This window comes from Protomyctophum bolini, assembly GCF_963924005.1.
Source record: "Protomyctophum bolini genome assembly, chromosome: 24".
NCBI lineage: Eukaryota > Metazoa > Chordata > Actinopteri > Myctophiformes > Myctophidae > Protomyctophum > Protomyctophum bolini.
This window is the reverse complement of record NC_137885.1, coordinates 17,488,375-17,503,817: the sequence shown is the minus strand read 5'-3', so window position 1 is coordinate 17,503,817 and position 15,443 is coordinate 17,488,375. Positions and strand designations below refer to the sequence as shown.

The 15,443-nt window shown below is 42.0% G+C and overlaps 1 protein-coding gene across 3 annotated transcripts in view; it reads right to left on the bottom strand.

Annotated features, from left to right (window-relative positions):
- Nucleotides 1-15,443, bottom strand: part of stk11ip (serine/threonine kinase 11 interacting protein) — a 55,332-nt gene that overhangs the window by 39,064 nt on the left and 825 nt on the right. The window contains exons 1-6 of one of the 3 annotated variants that reach the window (XM_080758390.1): nt 7,296-7,310; nt 5,687-5,754; nt 1,717-1,919; nt 1,233-1,307; nt 1,021-1,116; nt 183-290 (exon numbers count right to left, since the gene is read on the bottom strand). In XM_080758390.1, coding sequence (XP_080614516.1) covers nt 183-290; nt 1,021-1,116; nt 1,233-1,307; nt 1,717-1,919; nt 5,687-5,753 — 549 coding nt within the window. In that variant the 5' untranslated portion in view covers nt 5,754; nt 7,296-7,310. Of the gene's footprint in view, nt 1-182; nt 291-1,020; nt 1,117-1,232; nt 1,308-1,716; nt 1,920-5,686; nt 5,755-7,134; nt 7,276-7,295; nt 7,311-15,443 lie in introns of those variants that run through there. The other 2 variants (XM_080758388.1, XM_080758389.1) reach the window with 2 other exon arrangements.

Sequence of the window (15,443 nt, the reverse complement as noted above, 5' to 3'; positions counted from 1 at the left end):
CTTCTCATTTCTCTATAGAATTGCTTACATTCCATACATTGCACGTGTTCTATACTAGGGGTTCTCAACATTTTTGGCTGGGGACCCCTGAAAATGCTTTGGCCATGTCTCGCAACTCGCAAACTAGTTGTTTTTCATGATTCTGAATGCATTGCAAGCATTAGTTTTGCACTTTCTCTCACCAGTGACTGGTCAAGGCAGACAATATAGTTGTAGCTGAAGTTGAGAGTGTGAAGCTCCAGCCAAGGCAGAGCAGAGCTCAGGTCACCACCGCAAAGAGACAACAGCTCCTGGAAACACACGCACGAACGCACATACACACACGCACGCACAAATACACACTACTTATCATCTCTTTATTGTAGGTAATTACACACACACACACACACACAAACTTAAACCAAGGTTTGCCGTTAAAGCAAAGTATGTTATTTTTGTTGTTTTGTCACTTTTCATTTAGTGTAGGCAAAAAGTCTAAGCCTTGGCTTAGATTCTTTTCTGTTTTCAGTTTCGTAGGCAAAACCAATGTCTGAAATTGTGTTACTACGTTTTGTTTTAAAAAACCTTAGTTATGTTCCAAAAAGTGTAGGCAAAATATGCCTCGGCTTCAGCCTATGCCTTTTCGGTGCCACTAACATTAGTGGATTTGCAAAGAAATATATGTTCATGACATTTAGAATATTATATTTAGATTTTAGCAGTGTCCATGATGTCATGGACACTGGGCTCACTTCCTTCATGGACTACAATTCCCATAATGCTTTGGTTCACTGCTCCTCCTTGTAGATAGGGGAAGGGCTCTCTTACTGAGTTACTGTATACAATATCTAAAACCACATATTACACATAAAGACCCCAGGAAAGTGTTCTTCTTCTTCTAAACATCATTAACATATATTTATTAGCAAAAAGGGTGAAGTGTCCCTTTTATCTGCTCTTTGAAATGGACTGAAATAAAATGTACTATTATTACTACTACTACGCACGCACATGCACATGCACACGCACACAGGAAAATACCTCCAGGGAGGTGAGGCTTTTTGAGCAGATGAAGACCTCCAGTTGAGAGTAGACTCCTCTGAGGCCCTCCAGGCAGTGAGGGGGGATACGCTTCAACTACAGACACACAGAAAGGGGGAAAAAACAGGAAAGACACAACCGCATATCTTCAGTAATAATACTGTATGTGTATATACAATAAGGCTTAAGAAGATTTATAGTAATAATAATACCTCCAAACACTTGAGAGACTTGAACGGGAAGATTTTCACCACCGACTGAAGCCTTTCACCCATCGGGCTGATGAGCTGGGGGTTAAAAGAATCAAGTGCAAATGCACTTCAAACTCAACACCGACTTTATTTATTTTTAAAACACAGAGTTACACACTGACTCAACGGCCGTTCATGTAGTAATTTACTGACAAGTCGGAGGTCAAGAAATTCTACAGAAAAAGAGAGTTAGAGTCTCAAGACGGGGAAGCGCAGCGGATTGTATGGTTGAGTCATTATTATTAGGAAATTATTAGTAGTCAGTGGACCAATGGTTGAGAAACAGCGGGATGCATATACATGGGATGCATAGCAAGAGTTACAAAAGCACTCATCTTAGCCCATATCCCCATCCACCCAACACAAAAAGTCAGGGTGGTGGTCCCTCGTTCACCATCAGTTGAAAACCCCTGCACTACACCAACACCACTACCCCCGACCCCACCTTGAGCGAGACGGTCTTCTGCAACATGTCGAAGAGGAACTGCAGCTGCAGCAGGGAGACCGTTTCCCCCGGGTGCGAGGACTGCGCCAGGAAGCCGTGCTGCTGGCTGCGAGACAGCAGGTGCTGCTCGAACAGGCGGCTCATCTGCTGCAGGCTGCTTGCCTGCAGGGTCAGCGTGCTGCTGCCAGCCAGAACCGTGTCACCTGGGTGTGTGTGTGTGTGTGTGGAGGAGCAGAGAGAGAGGTCATTTTTTGGCAGTACAATACGTGTGGAGTTGTCATCAACCGAGGGACTTTATTTAAACTGTATTTACCCAGGGGAGGCGGAGCAAAATGGCCACCGTGTGGCGTGTGTGACCCTCACAATATGACAATTATATTATTATATTACTTTTAGGGAAAAAAAATATAAAGTAAGGCAGTAGCCTAAATAAGCCACTAAGTGTCACTGGTGCACTGTCTAGTCCCCAATTCAGCATTTATATGCATCACCTCATGATTATTAGCTGTGATTATGGCAGCCTACACAGTGATTTTCAACCAGTGGACCTTAAGGGGGTTCCAGGTGGCCCTCAGCTAAACAATAGACCCTTATAGATCTTGAACTATTGATAGTGTAACATGAAACAAAATGGACCTGTACGGGACGGGTCCATTTGGTTTCATTTTACACTATCAATAGTTAAATTGTTGTTAAACACCTGCATTACTTAATTTACAAGAAGCCTACACAATTAGAGAAAGCAAAATAAGTGTTATTTTGATCAACATTTGCCTGTTGTCACTCCAATGGTACAAACATCAATACAGCATGGAATTGTGGACATAATCTTATGCAATGACAACAAAATATGCTTTAGTCATGGGTCTGAATCTCACCAAATGGTGGTCCGTGGCTCAACTGCCAAATAAATAATGGACCTTGATATGAAAAGGGTTGAAAACCACTGTCCTAAACCATTCAAACTAAAAGCAACCATCCAGTCAATCTGTTTAACTAATCAGCGTGGATTTGAGTATCAAAAAATCTAAATATTATCAAAAAATAATTACATTTTGTCTTGTCAAGCAGAGCGTGCAAGTACTGCGATTGGCTGGGTATGTATGTGTATGTACTTTATGTCGGTGTCCTCCAACAGCTAATAAGGGACCACCATTCTTGGTGACATAACTAAGGTACGTTTCAAGGTTGGTATAAGGTCAATAACAGGTCTAAAGGATTTAGAATAGCAGAGAGCTCTAGGACTCAGAGCAGCAGTCGTACCCAGACAGACAGCAGAGAGCTCTAGGACTCAGAGCAGCAGTCGTACCCAGACAGACAGCAGAGAGCTCTAGGACTCAGAGCAGTCCCTGTCCCTGTCATTTAGTCATGAATAAAGTCCCTGTCATTAATTTAGTCATGAATAAAGTCCCTGTCATTAATTTAGTCATGAATAAAGTCCCTGTCATTAATTTAGTCATGAATAAAGTCCCCGTCATTAATTTAGTCATGAATAAAGTCCCTGTCATCGCCAAAGCCTACTTGTGGGATTGGGGACGGTGTAGACCAGTGGTTCTCAAACTTTTTAGCCTGTGACCCTAAAGAGAGATTAGATGTTTGCCTGGGCCCCAAACTAGTGAAAATAGCAGATCTACAAGATCACAACGTGTCGCTTCGCGCCGCATTGTGAGCTTGTAGATCAGCGATTTTCACTACTTCTTAAACATTTGTTTTCTAATTGATGGAATTTCTTGGATTTTTGATGACACTACTGAAAAATAATCATTGAATTGTGTTTTTAATCCATGAAAATGTTAGCTTTTTGGGAATATTTGTTGAAAATGCTTTGAAATAATAACAATAATAAAGGGACCCATAAAACTGTTTCTGTACTGCCCCCACTGAGGTGTTGCAACGACAATTAGGCAGCCAGCCAAACTCCATTCAAAAAAAGAGACAGGAGTCAGGAATGAGGAGTCTTGCTCCATTTTTACTGATCTTTGTCAGGAGTGAAACTGTAACACAGTAAAATGTACAAATACAATTGACTGTTAAGAGTCACATGAAATAATACAGACCTTTGCAAATAGTCTACCAAACTGCTACAAAACTCTACAGCATGTACGCCATAAAAAGAGCAAGAGTTTCAGCCACAAACCTTTTGGTATTTGAACTTATGCTTTGAAGTAACAACGTTGTAATTCAAGCCTCCAACTTCCAAACGAAAAAGCGCAGAGCAGGGTCAGTCGTTAGAATGGGAGGAAGTGATGGGTGTACAGGGAAGGGTGTACAGGGAACGCGGCGGGTCAATGTCACCAAGGGGAAAGCGCATCAGGTCACTGCTCCGGTAAACACGCCCGGTAGTGGTGTGCCAGAGAGCAGGACACCCTCCTCGACCAATGGTAGGTCCAAAACCTCCTGCACTCCTATGCGGAAGACCGCCTTTGAGAACATCTCGGCAAAGAGGGACATGTTCGAGAAGCTGGGGAGGAAGGAAGTCCCAAAGAGGGTGGCAGCCAAGTCTGTAAACTTGGCAGCACCAAGGATGAAGATCTCTGCAGCTGCTCCAGCCTCGGTACCGGCCGCCAGCGCCGCAGCTGATCCATCCTCGGTACCGGCTGCCTGTGCCCCAGCCGCTCCAGCCTTGGTACTGACGCCTGTCAGTGTCGAGCCCCTGGTGCGAACTCATGAGGTCCTGAGGCAGCAGCAGCACTCCCAGAACCTGGAGAACAGTGCAGTTACTGTAGCAGTCCGACTCCGTCCATTCAACACGATGGAGAAGAAAAACAAAGCTGTGCAGGTAGTTTTCATGGGCTCTGGTGAACAGACAGGTGTCATCCCCAGGTTCTGCGCAGAGCTCTTCTCCAGACTGTCCGCTACACAGAACACTGAGGTGACGTATCACCTGGAGATGAGCTACTATGAGGTATACAATGAGAAGGTCCATGACCTGCTGGTGGCCAGGGAGGAACACAGCCAGAAGAGGATGCCTTTGAGGTTGAGGGAACATCCTGTCCATGGACCCTACGTTGAGGAACTGTCTGCGCATGTGGTGAGCTCTTACAGGGACATTCAGGTTCGGCTGGAGCTGGGGAACAAGCAGAGGGCCACCGCTGCTACTGGCATGAATGCCAACAGTTCCAGATCACACTCCGTCCTCACCCTCATCATGACCCAGACAAAGACAGAGTTTGTAGAGGGTGAAGAGCATGACCACCGCGTCGAATCCATCCCCCAGAGCGTGCGCCCGATCACCAGTCGGATCAACCTGGTGGATCTGGCAGGCAGCGAGTGCTCCAGACGCCTCATTCCTGACTCCTGTCTCTTTTTTGAATGGAGTTTGGCTGGCTGCCTAATTGTTGTTACAACACCTCAGTGGGGGCAGTACAGTGAAAAAACAATGCTCTTTCTGCAGTGTCAAACAGCACAGCTAACCTCTCTCTTCACAGCAAACATTTTTATGCCTGCTCTCCCTCACACACATGGAGTCTCATCTCATTGTACTGATTGCCCCTCAATGCAGCTTACACAGGTGACAATCAATCAGGTACAATCAAGCAGTTTCCGTGACCCACAAATGTGTCCCGACCCACTGTTTCCACTCCTCGGATACAGAGAGAGGGGAAGATATTGTAATCGTTTCCATGTTGACAAATGTCCATACATTTTAAAACGTTTTTCAAAAATAGCATAAATAGCAGATCTACTGGCTTACACCTTACACCACGTCACTTGTGTGTGAGTCATGACATGCTGTAACAAGCTTGTAGATCTGCTATTTAGTACATATTTTGGAAAGGAAAAAGTATTAAATGTGTCATTAATGTCTTTGTATTATTAAGTTATTTGTCATATCTGTGCAAAATGAGACTATGAAGCCTAAAAGGAAAACAGAAATACAAATTGTAACAATCCAATCCAATCGTTAATCGCAATTACTTGTCAACTTAAATGTGTAATGGTGTAGTTGTGAGTGAGCGTGAATGTTTACCATCATTTCGGAGCAGCTTGGCCAGGCTGTGGATCAGGGAGGATTGGCCAGCATGGGACAAGGCCATCCTGGAATGTTTCAGAGAAACATAAATGAAATGTACGACAATATTAAAAACTAAAACTACTATCACCATTCATTGTATCAGACTCATAACATTATGCAGGCAAGGACACAAAAGGGGAACAAATGATCAGTCGAGACCTGTTGATTTTCTCTAGCCCTAGAATGGCCTGCATTCCATACACTGCATACATCTGCTGCATTCTTATTCGTAGTGCTCCGTGCATAATGAATGACCCAATAATTAATATTGCTTCAACTTGTAATCTTGTGGAAAACGTGGACAACCTTCAAATAGATACAGTAAGACAAGAGCTGAGCTGACCCCAATTAAGTCGCAGCAATTACTTATTGGGTGAATATGGAGGGTTACAAAGCATCAAGTGTTCTATGATGAAATACCAGCTATACTAGGGTGGGTCGGGTCGGGGACATGACTCAGCGCTTGATATATCCATGATCTAACACTATAATAAGACAGAGAACTGGCTGGTTCTGAACTGAATGAACGCTTGTTTGCTGACATTTGTAATTACTAATTTTGTGAACAATACTTGGAGTAAAACTAAACTATAGAACTTGTCACTTGTCAGTGGAATTGCATTGCTATAAGTAGACCTAGAATGCCTGTGATCATTTCATTATACTTTATAGCAATGCACGTTCTAGGGCTATGCTATAAGGAGGGAATAATAAGCTTCAAATGTATACACAAACACTGTAACAGGAAATTAAAGTTCCAAATGGCATATTTTCTTGGCTTTGTTTTGAATGGCAAATCAAACTATTTAATGTGTACAGTCAATAATAGTATGCGAGTGAAAATTATACTTTATATATTCAAATCAATCCTGAATTGGTCCTTTATTCTCGTCTCTATCAGTACATGTAGCCTATTCTGTTGTACAGTCGAAACTGGATAAGTGTTAAACTAAGATTTAGACTCTCGTAGATGTATTTTTATCGAATTCTGACCGAATCGATCAAATACATGTCAGAATCGATAACATACATCTACGAGAGTCAAACTCTTAGGCTAGATAAGTGTGTCTGACACCCAATTGTCCTGTACAGCCTAGAGAAACTGTCTAACATGAGAGACTCGCTGTAAGCACTGGACCAGGGTGTCTAACAGTAAATAACAACAGCAGCAGCAGCAGCAGCAGCAACATACACCAGTAAGTTTGACTAACATCATTTACAAATTTGATATAACAAATAATTGACCATCAATTCAATGATGGTTCCTATCCTCCTGTCACTGTCTCTGTATGGATGTATGCTATATAGTGGCTAGCCTATGTATTGTAGACAATTCCCTTTCCGACTGTCTGAGCAGTGAACACATCCATATTATTGCAGACATGACATGAAGCATAACATACCTGCGCGCCGGTGACACGATATGTCCCAATTATTTTCTTAGAAACACATCATTCCGTAATAAGTATAAAGTTAAGGCAACGAAAAGTACACATATTGTTAGTGGAGATGTTGATACAAAGTCGAGTTAGTGCACGAGCGATGTTGACATTTTTAGACTCACGTGACGTGAGACAGCCTCGACCTCGACGGTGGCCCTGATGTGTCAAAAGAAGCGCATTGTCAATGAAGGGGGTAGTTTTTCCCCTGAGAGCTTTCTTGTTGATGGATTCCTAGGACATTTCTAAGAGTCTGGACCAAAAAATAATACAACAATTACTCTCTCTAACTTATTAGCTGTTTAATACAATTTTGTAAACTACTTAAAAAAAGAAAAAGGAAAAATAAACACTTGATATGATATCATAATACTGGGTAATATGCATTAGATCCTATATGGTACACTAGATTGTCTGTCTGTCTGTCTGTCTGTCTGTCTGTCTGTCTGTCTGTCTGTCTGTCTGTCTGTCTATCTGCGTGCGTGCGTGCGTGCGTGAAGGCCAAGCTGTCCCGCATTGATATAGAGGGTCCTCCACATGTCAACCTTGAGGTCCAGACAGTGGCGGCTCGGTACTGGTGAGACCGCTGTTCAAATGACACACTGGAAGGTGCATGAGGTCCAGACAGTGGCGGCTCGGTACTGGTGAGACCGCTGTTCAAATGACACACTGGAAGGTGCATGAGGTCAGGGACGTGCACTGTGCACACATAGACATCAAAGTGGGCTTTACCCGTCTGTAAAACAACTGCCCTCTCTAGACCATGAATGCAGCATTTATTATGGTGAAAGAAATGCAAATGCCCCCCCTTTCCTTTCCATGACATACCTGAAGGCAGTATACAAGAGGATTGCCTTTTTTGGCCTTTTTTGGTCGTGTTAAGAAATCCATGTCATACGCCACATCTTCTAAAAAGTGCAGAATCAAGCCCCGGAAATAGCTGGTCTACAAGCTCTGTCTATAAGCCTAATGCATGTCAAACCGGAGTGTCCTTGAAATTACAATGGTTGAATCACTGCACTGCTAGAGCCATACAAATCTACTCGTACTGTATGTGAGTCCCTATAGCAGAATATATTTTCAAATGGTGGTCTGCGGCCTAATAAGTGTCAATTTGGAGGTCCTTGACATGAAAAGGTTTGAGAACCACTGAGTGACCCTTTGTCAGTTCTTCTGATCTAGAATCTAGTACCACCCTTTGGCCAAAATATCAACTTTGCACACACTATTATATCTCATAGATTGAAAGGGGAAACCTACTGATTTTGGCAACCCCATTTCCTCTAGGCTACCATGCGGAGGCCAAAATCGTCACATACTAATGTGCATATAGCCTAATACCATCCATCGCACTTGTCATTCCAAAACTCAAACAAGATACTACTACAGTATCTAGAAAACGACTTCCTGGGGAGTTACAACAAGCAGCATGATCTCTAGGGGTATACTAGCGGAATGTTTAGTCTGGTTCTTGATCTTGATTGTATTTAATGTATATTTCTGTGTTTTTACAGTTTCAATCACAACTGGCAGTCACCACACTCACCACCATTGACCACTTAAACCCAGTGGTGGAAAGTATAACAAAGTGCATTTACTTAAATACTGTACTTAAGTACAATTTTGAGGTATTTGTACTAATAATTGAGTATTTACAATTTCCTATACTTTTACCACTCCACTACATCTCGGATCCAAATATTGTACTTTTACTCCACTACAGTGACTACACCGTATGTGAAAACTTTTGTTAGTTCATTTGTAGATTATTACAAAACATACAATAAATAACCGCATCAGCCCTATATACATTTTAGCCATTTGAAAATAGATGATCTACAAGCTTACAAGATGCATGCTCAGAAAAAGGACACACGCTCGAGTCGGGTTCACGATTAAGAAGTCAATTATCTGGGGTGATTGTGGGTTGGTGTTTCCTTTTGTTTATTTGTTCGTACTGTATCTGTTTGTTTTTGTTCTTCCGTTTCGGTTGTAAATCTTTTCATATTGCACTTGTGGTGTCTGTGTCTGTTGCTGGAAGGCCTATACTGAAAAAATGTAATAACTTGTATTCGAAGAAGCCAGATTTCTGTCGTCGCCTTTATTTTGTGTTTCGCTACAGTGTAAATAGTTCATCTAGTCATTAACATCTTTCTGTTTTTGTTGTCCGATGACTGCATGGATACAAAATACAAATTTATAACCAACCGAGTAGCCAAGATGACAACATACTATATGAGGTGCCATTGATCTAATATAGTTCTACTGTATGACTGTAAGTAACCACTGAGTGGTGCACTAACGCAAGAATACACACACACACACACACACACACACACACACACACACACACACACACACACACACACACACACACACACACAGAAATATAGGCTTGCCTTGTAAGTGTCGTGTCATACACAATTTGGGTGATGGGAGCCTGATCAACTGGGGCTAGTATTACAGTATTACAAATTCACAATGCCACTGTTGAACACGTCAGTAGGTACAGCTCAACAATCTGTCACAGCCTCATGCCTATGAGTTTTACTTGGCTGTGCGTCGTGTCGTGCAAACCAAGTATAAATCACCCTTTAGAGAATCTGGCCATTTACAGTGATTCAATACTGCATTGGTCATTTACAGTGATTCAATACTAGGCTACTTTGGTCTTTTACAGTGATTCTAGCCTGTCGCAGCCAGACTTCATCCGCCCCTATTGCATATGCATATGCCCCGAGCAGCACAGTAGTATATTAGTATCGCAACGCAAGGCTAATTCAATACTACATTGGTCATTTACAGTGATTCAATACTACATTGGTCATTTACGGTGATTCAACATTGGTTGTTTAACTACTTTCAACCTGGCATCCATTATTTGGCCAATATCAGATCTACAACATGTTAGTTACTTTTATGTGGCAGTATTGTACAACAAAGTATCAAAAATAGGGCTTAAGTGGATAAGCAAATGAGAAATGTTGTTTTTCATCCTGAGAAGAGTCATTACGCCAAATTCCAACTCCCATCATGTAAGCACCCACAAGTAGACAAGCTTGGGGTCCAAACCCATAATTTAGCCAATCGTGCAGTGCACTCATCTTTGGTTCAAACTCACCAACTCAACCCGCAGGTGCCAGCTGGCAGAGGTTGATTCAGCCATATCCGAGCCACAGCACCAATAAAAAGCCCAGTTTTCTGGCAGTCACCGGTTTGGTCATTTTTACGCTGCAGGAGCTGCGACCGCATCGCATAGCTCCATCAATCGTGTTGAGTGCATAGTGGGTTGGCAGGCATGCTGAGTAAGCCAAGTTCAGCTTGATTTAATTGGGTAACATAAAAATGAGCCAAATTATACAGTATCCAGTCTCTTTGTTGTTTTTTTTGTGGTGTGTACAGTAAGACTTGGTCAATGACAAACAAGTACATAGTTCTGAAATGCGTGTACATCTTGCTTGTTGAGGTCATCTTTTGGGTTGGGATTTAATTGAGTAAAATAAAAATGGGTATAATTGTACAGTATCCAGTCATATTGTTGTTTTTTTGTGGTGCGTACAATAATACACACATTGATATGACTTGTTCAGTGGCAAACAAGTGGTAAATATTTCCAAACAGCATATTACTTTTGGGTTGGGCCTGGCAAGAGACAGGGTAATTATAAATACCTACTAGGTTGTGAGGTTAGATGAGACTTTTTTCAAGCATGTCTGAAGTACCCTTAACCCTAACTAGTCTGTATAACATTTTGAGGTCACATTTCTTTCACCCCTGAAATGCAGGACCCATGCACTTAAATATAAAAAAGTAATCTCAGTAAATCTACAAAATCCTAGAAAAGACTGGGAGATACCAATAACTATCATACATTAGATAAAATAATATTTAACATTGAATTGTTACAAATGGATTCAGAACATTGATCATTTATAATCGTATAATGTGTTCCAGACAATGAGAATAAAGTGCGTAAGTAGGTACATCTTGTAATTTTCAATTGAGAACACATTACACTGTGGCTTTCAAAACAGAATTTTCAGCGCGATTTGCATGAGCAAATAAACCATGCAAGTAAGTACTTTCCTGATTTGCACATGCATCCCTTGTTGCTAGGTAGCAAACAAACACATGCGCACGCACGCACACACACACACACACACGCGCGCGGACGCGCACACACACACACACACACACGCGCGCGCGCGCGGACGCACACACACACACACACACACACACACACACACACACACACACGCACACACACGTTTTTCCATTTGGGACTTGTGATGTGAACATTTCCATGTAGGATTTATGTACTGTAATTCGGTAAACATTTCCATTCAGATGTTGCTAACATTAGCTGAAGGGGATTCTCAACCAGCTGTGTGTGCTGCTGGATTAAACCTCATTGTGATTTCTTTCCAAATTCCTATGATCCCCTTCTTAAGCAATATGAAGTTCAAACAAATGCCCTCGAAAACTAACTGACCGTGCCCTTTGTGTGACATTGCTAGACCATAAAATGATTGTGGAGATTTCCTCAAATCCCCTCATGAGCACACAACATGTAACATAGTGGTGTGGTGGCCTTTGTTCAGGATTCACAACACATGGTTTCAGAAATAAACAAATATACAATAATGTGGCTGTTTGGGTGCCCTTGCATGAGAGAGCTCTGCGTATTAAAGTGTATGACTCGGGTTTTATACGGGGCCATAAATCTGATGATGAATTGCTTTTCCACAGACCCCCATCCCTCTCTCTCTCGCCCCTGGTTATCCAATCAGTGGGCCAAGCAAAGGAAACTTTAATTAACTTTAATCAAGACCAAAAGCAAAACCATGCACTCGCTCGTTGTCAAGGTTTGAGAAGTGAGCAGAGAACATCAGGGGTGCTTTGCAATGAGCCACTGCATGGTTTCTGCATGGTCTCTAGCCTGCTTCTGTGATCTGTGCCATTTCTTTACCTTAACCATTCTGACCTGAGATCAGATTCTAACGCACAGAAGAATGGTGGTTCTTTAACCCGTACACATTGAGACAGAGTCTCTTTTTAACTGGCCAAGACTCAAGAGGCAGAAATAAAATTACAACTTCAAAGCTACATCGTACATGTCAATTACAGAACAGCCAGTAATACATCCATGATACCTCATGAAGTAAATCTCCAAAGTAATACTCTTTTAAGTCAGATGAGAAGTACAACATTAACAACAATAATAAATATGGAAGCCTATACCAAGGCTACTACACATCCATACATGGGCAGATATGACCCTTGAAACTACTCAAAAAGAAACTTTCGAGGCCAATTTTAGTCTGGACTGCACAAAATGTTAGTTCACTCAATAGCAGTATAAAATGTGTAGCTAGCAGTACAATTACACTGTTACTATGGGTAATGGGTTGATATTATTATGAATGGTTATCATGATATGATATAACAGATGATCATTTCCTTTGAAATACTGCTGCGGTTGTAGACCAAAGACTAAGGCTTGGCAGTGTAAAAGGGAAGCTATTTAATGCAAAGCTTGGACATTAACATAATACTTGAATTAACTTTACAATTGTAATCTTAAATCAAAATGTGACATTTCTTGAAAGGTCTTTTGGACTGCGCCAAAATATCAACGTGGTGTGTCAAAAGGTGGCATTTCTTGAAACGTCTTTTGGACTGAGCCAAAATATCAATGTACTGGGGTGCACATTAGCGTTCAAGGTGCATGACACTGCTAGATTAGGACTGAGGGTGACAAGAGGGTACACGTTTTATGTTTAGTGAAGACTTTCTAAGCTATCACCAGTGGTTTAGCTTTGAATCAATACTCCATGCCCTATGTAGTTTTAACTGAGTCGATCAATCTGATTCTGACATCCTCCACTCCCATCATATCTAATATTAATATGCCATAAATGTTAAAGTAAGAAATTTGAATTTAAGCTATGCTTTGTTGTACGATGAATAGCGAAAATAGTCCATCAGCTTGCAGATCTGCTATTTAAAATAATAATAATAATAACGTAAGATTTTAGATATATTTTTTAATCTTTCTGTGAAAAGTATTGAAACGTTTCTAAACGTTTTGACATTTTTTGAAACCTTGCCCAAAATAGGGAAGGCAGGGTCAATGTGGTTAAAGCGTAAAAGCACTGCTGACTGGGTTTTGGAGCCCAATGTGATGATCCGATGCTGCTCACTGTACAAAACTCTCTCTGTATACTGTTTACTTGTAACCTACAGTGCATCAATGATTCCCATACCTCTCTATATCAATGTGGAGTTTATCCAGAGTCTGTGTTTACTTTACAATTCCATGGGGGGCAATTTAAGTAACTGACCTTGGTGGGGATTACACTGCACACATGGTCAGACACTGCGGCCTGCTAGGCCTATTAGCTGGTGGCCATCCCCAGACACTGAGCAAATCCCAGCCCCAAAACGCCCAAGTCTTCTCCACCTCTCCGTTTCCATCCATGGTTTCATGAAATGACATATGAGGTTCTGTGTGCAAACACCCCTCCGGGCATCATCCTATACCTCACCCCCCTAAGACACAGGGCGGCTTCAAATATAGCGTTTTTTCCCCCCTCCGACCCCAAGTCCAGCTAAGGTGCCGATTGTGAATGGGGCCAAATAGTATTAAATCAGGGGCCACCCACAAAACAAAATAATCTGCATTTATATCTATACTATTCCGTCTCGGCTGCAGTGTAAGGTTACACATTCCGTTTCTATTTCTGCACTCTTGGATAAACAGCGATTAGCCCACCGCACTGGACGGGGTTAATAGGCGCTTGTTTGGCCAGGAGGCGCGACACCTCAAGTCTTGGCCTCGCTGATCGATAGGAAACATTGCAGCATACGTTGCACAGTAACATTACTGTACATTGGCGTTTATGTCCCGTCGCAGCTGGAGACTTTTAATTGAGTGTCAATGGACATGACAGCCATGCTAGGGAGGTGTTTCCACGCAAGGACATAGTGCTTTTGTTTGTTTGTTTGTTTATTCGTGCATTCTGGGACTTGGGGAAGGGCCTCACTGATAAACACAAACAGGATTGCAATGTCTTCCAGCCAGGAAAAAAAGTCTGCATCACTGCCTCTTTTCTCTGTTGCACCGAGTCCTCACTGCCTTCCTTTCAGGTGAAACATGATCTTTCATAAGCAACAACTTAGCTATTAATTATATTAAATCAGAGCTTGGCTCTGTAGCAATGTCAAAGCAGTTATGTGTATGTATAACGGTACCCAATGGCCTCCAAGAGTCCTCTCAGGGGCCAACAGTGTCTCAAGGCCTCATTTTTCATAAGTAATAATTTAGGCAATTAAATCAGGACTCCACTCTACAATGTCAAAGAAGTTATGTACGTTTATAATTATAATGTCCCCAGTGCCTCCCTAGAGGCCTCCTACAGTACACATGATTTTGGACTCATCAAGTCTGACTCTAGCTTCATTGAGTCAGTGGACTAAAGTCATATAACTAGGCTAGCCTAGTTGACATTTAACTTCTATTTGATTCTAGAGTCTTTCTTGAGACATGACTTGTTGGACTTGCACTTTGCTTACTTGAAAACATCTTCTTTGCTGCAAGAAAATATTGTAAAAACGCCACTGTTGCATGTGCAGGGGCTAATATTCTAGGATGTATAACATTTTACTGCACTGGACACAGTGGACAGTTGTGTTTTGTTGTACAGTAATAACTTGACTTTTCAACTTGAGACTATATGACACTTAACGTGGCTTGTCTTCTTGAAACATTTGCCTCAAGACTTGAATTGATTGTGAAAACAACTGTAGCCAGTCGAACAACACACTAAACAAGAGAGAGATAATCGGACATCATTCATCATACAAAACCGTGACTTGGTGGCATCTGTGCAGCCAGTCACACAGTGTGCACAATAGACGACAAGAGATGTGGAGTTGGCCTGGGCCGTGGCTCAGCGGTCCAGGCACCTTGGCTGGTAATCCAGTCTGGCAGTGTGCCGCGGGTTCGACTCCCTATCCCGACGGCCTTTACTGCATGTCATCCCCCCCCCCCCCCCATCTCTCTCCCCATTTCCTGTCATAAAAAATATAAAATAAAAGCGAAAGCCACAACAAAAAAAAAGAGATGTGGAGTTATCTATCTATCTATAAATGTATCTATCTATAAATGCACCACATCTGTCTCTCTGTCTATGTGTACGGCTGTAATGCACGTAACTCGACAACCGTTCGTCCCATCGACACACTTGTTCCACACCCCCACAGCCCACAGG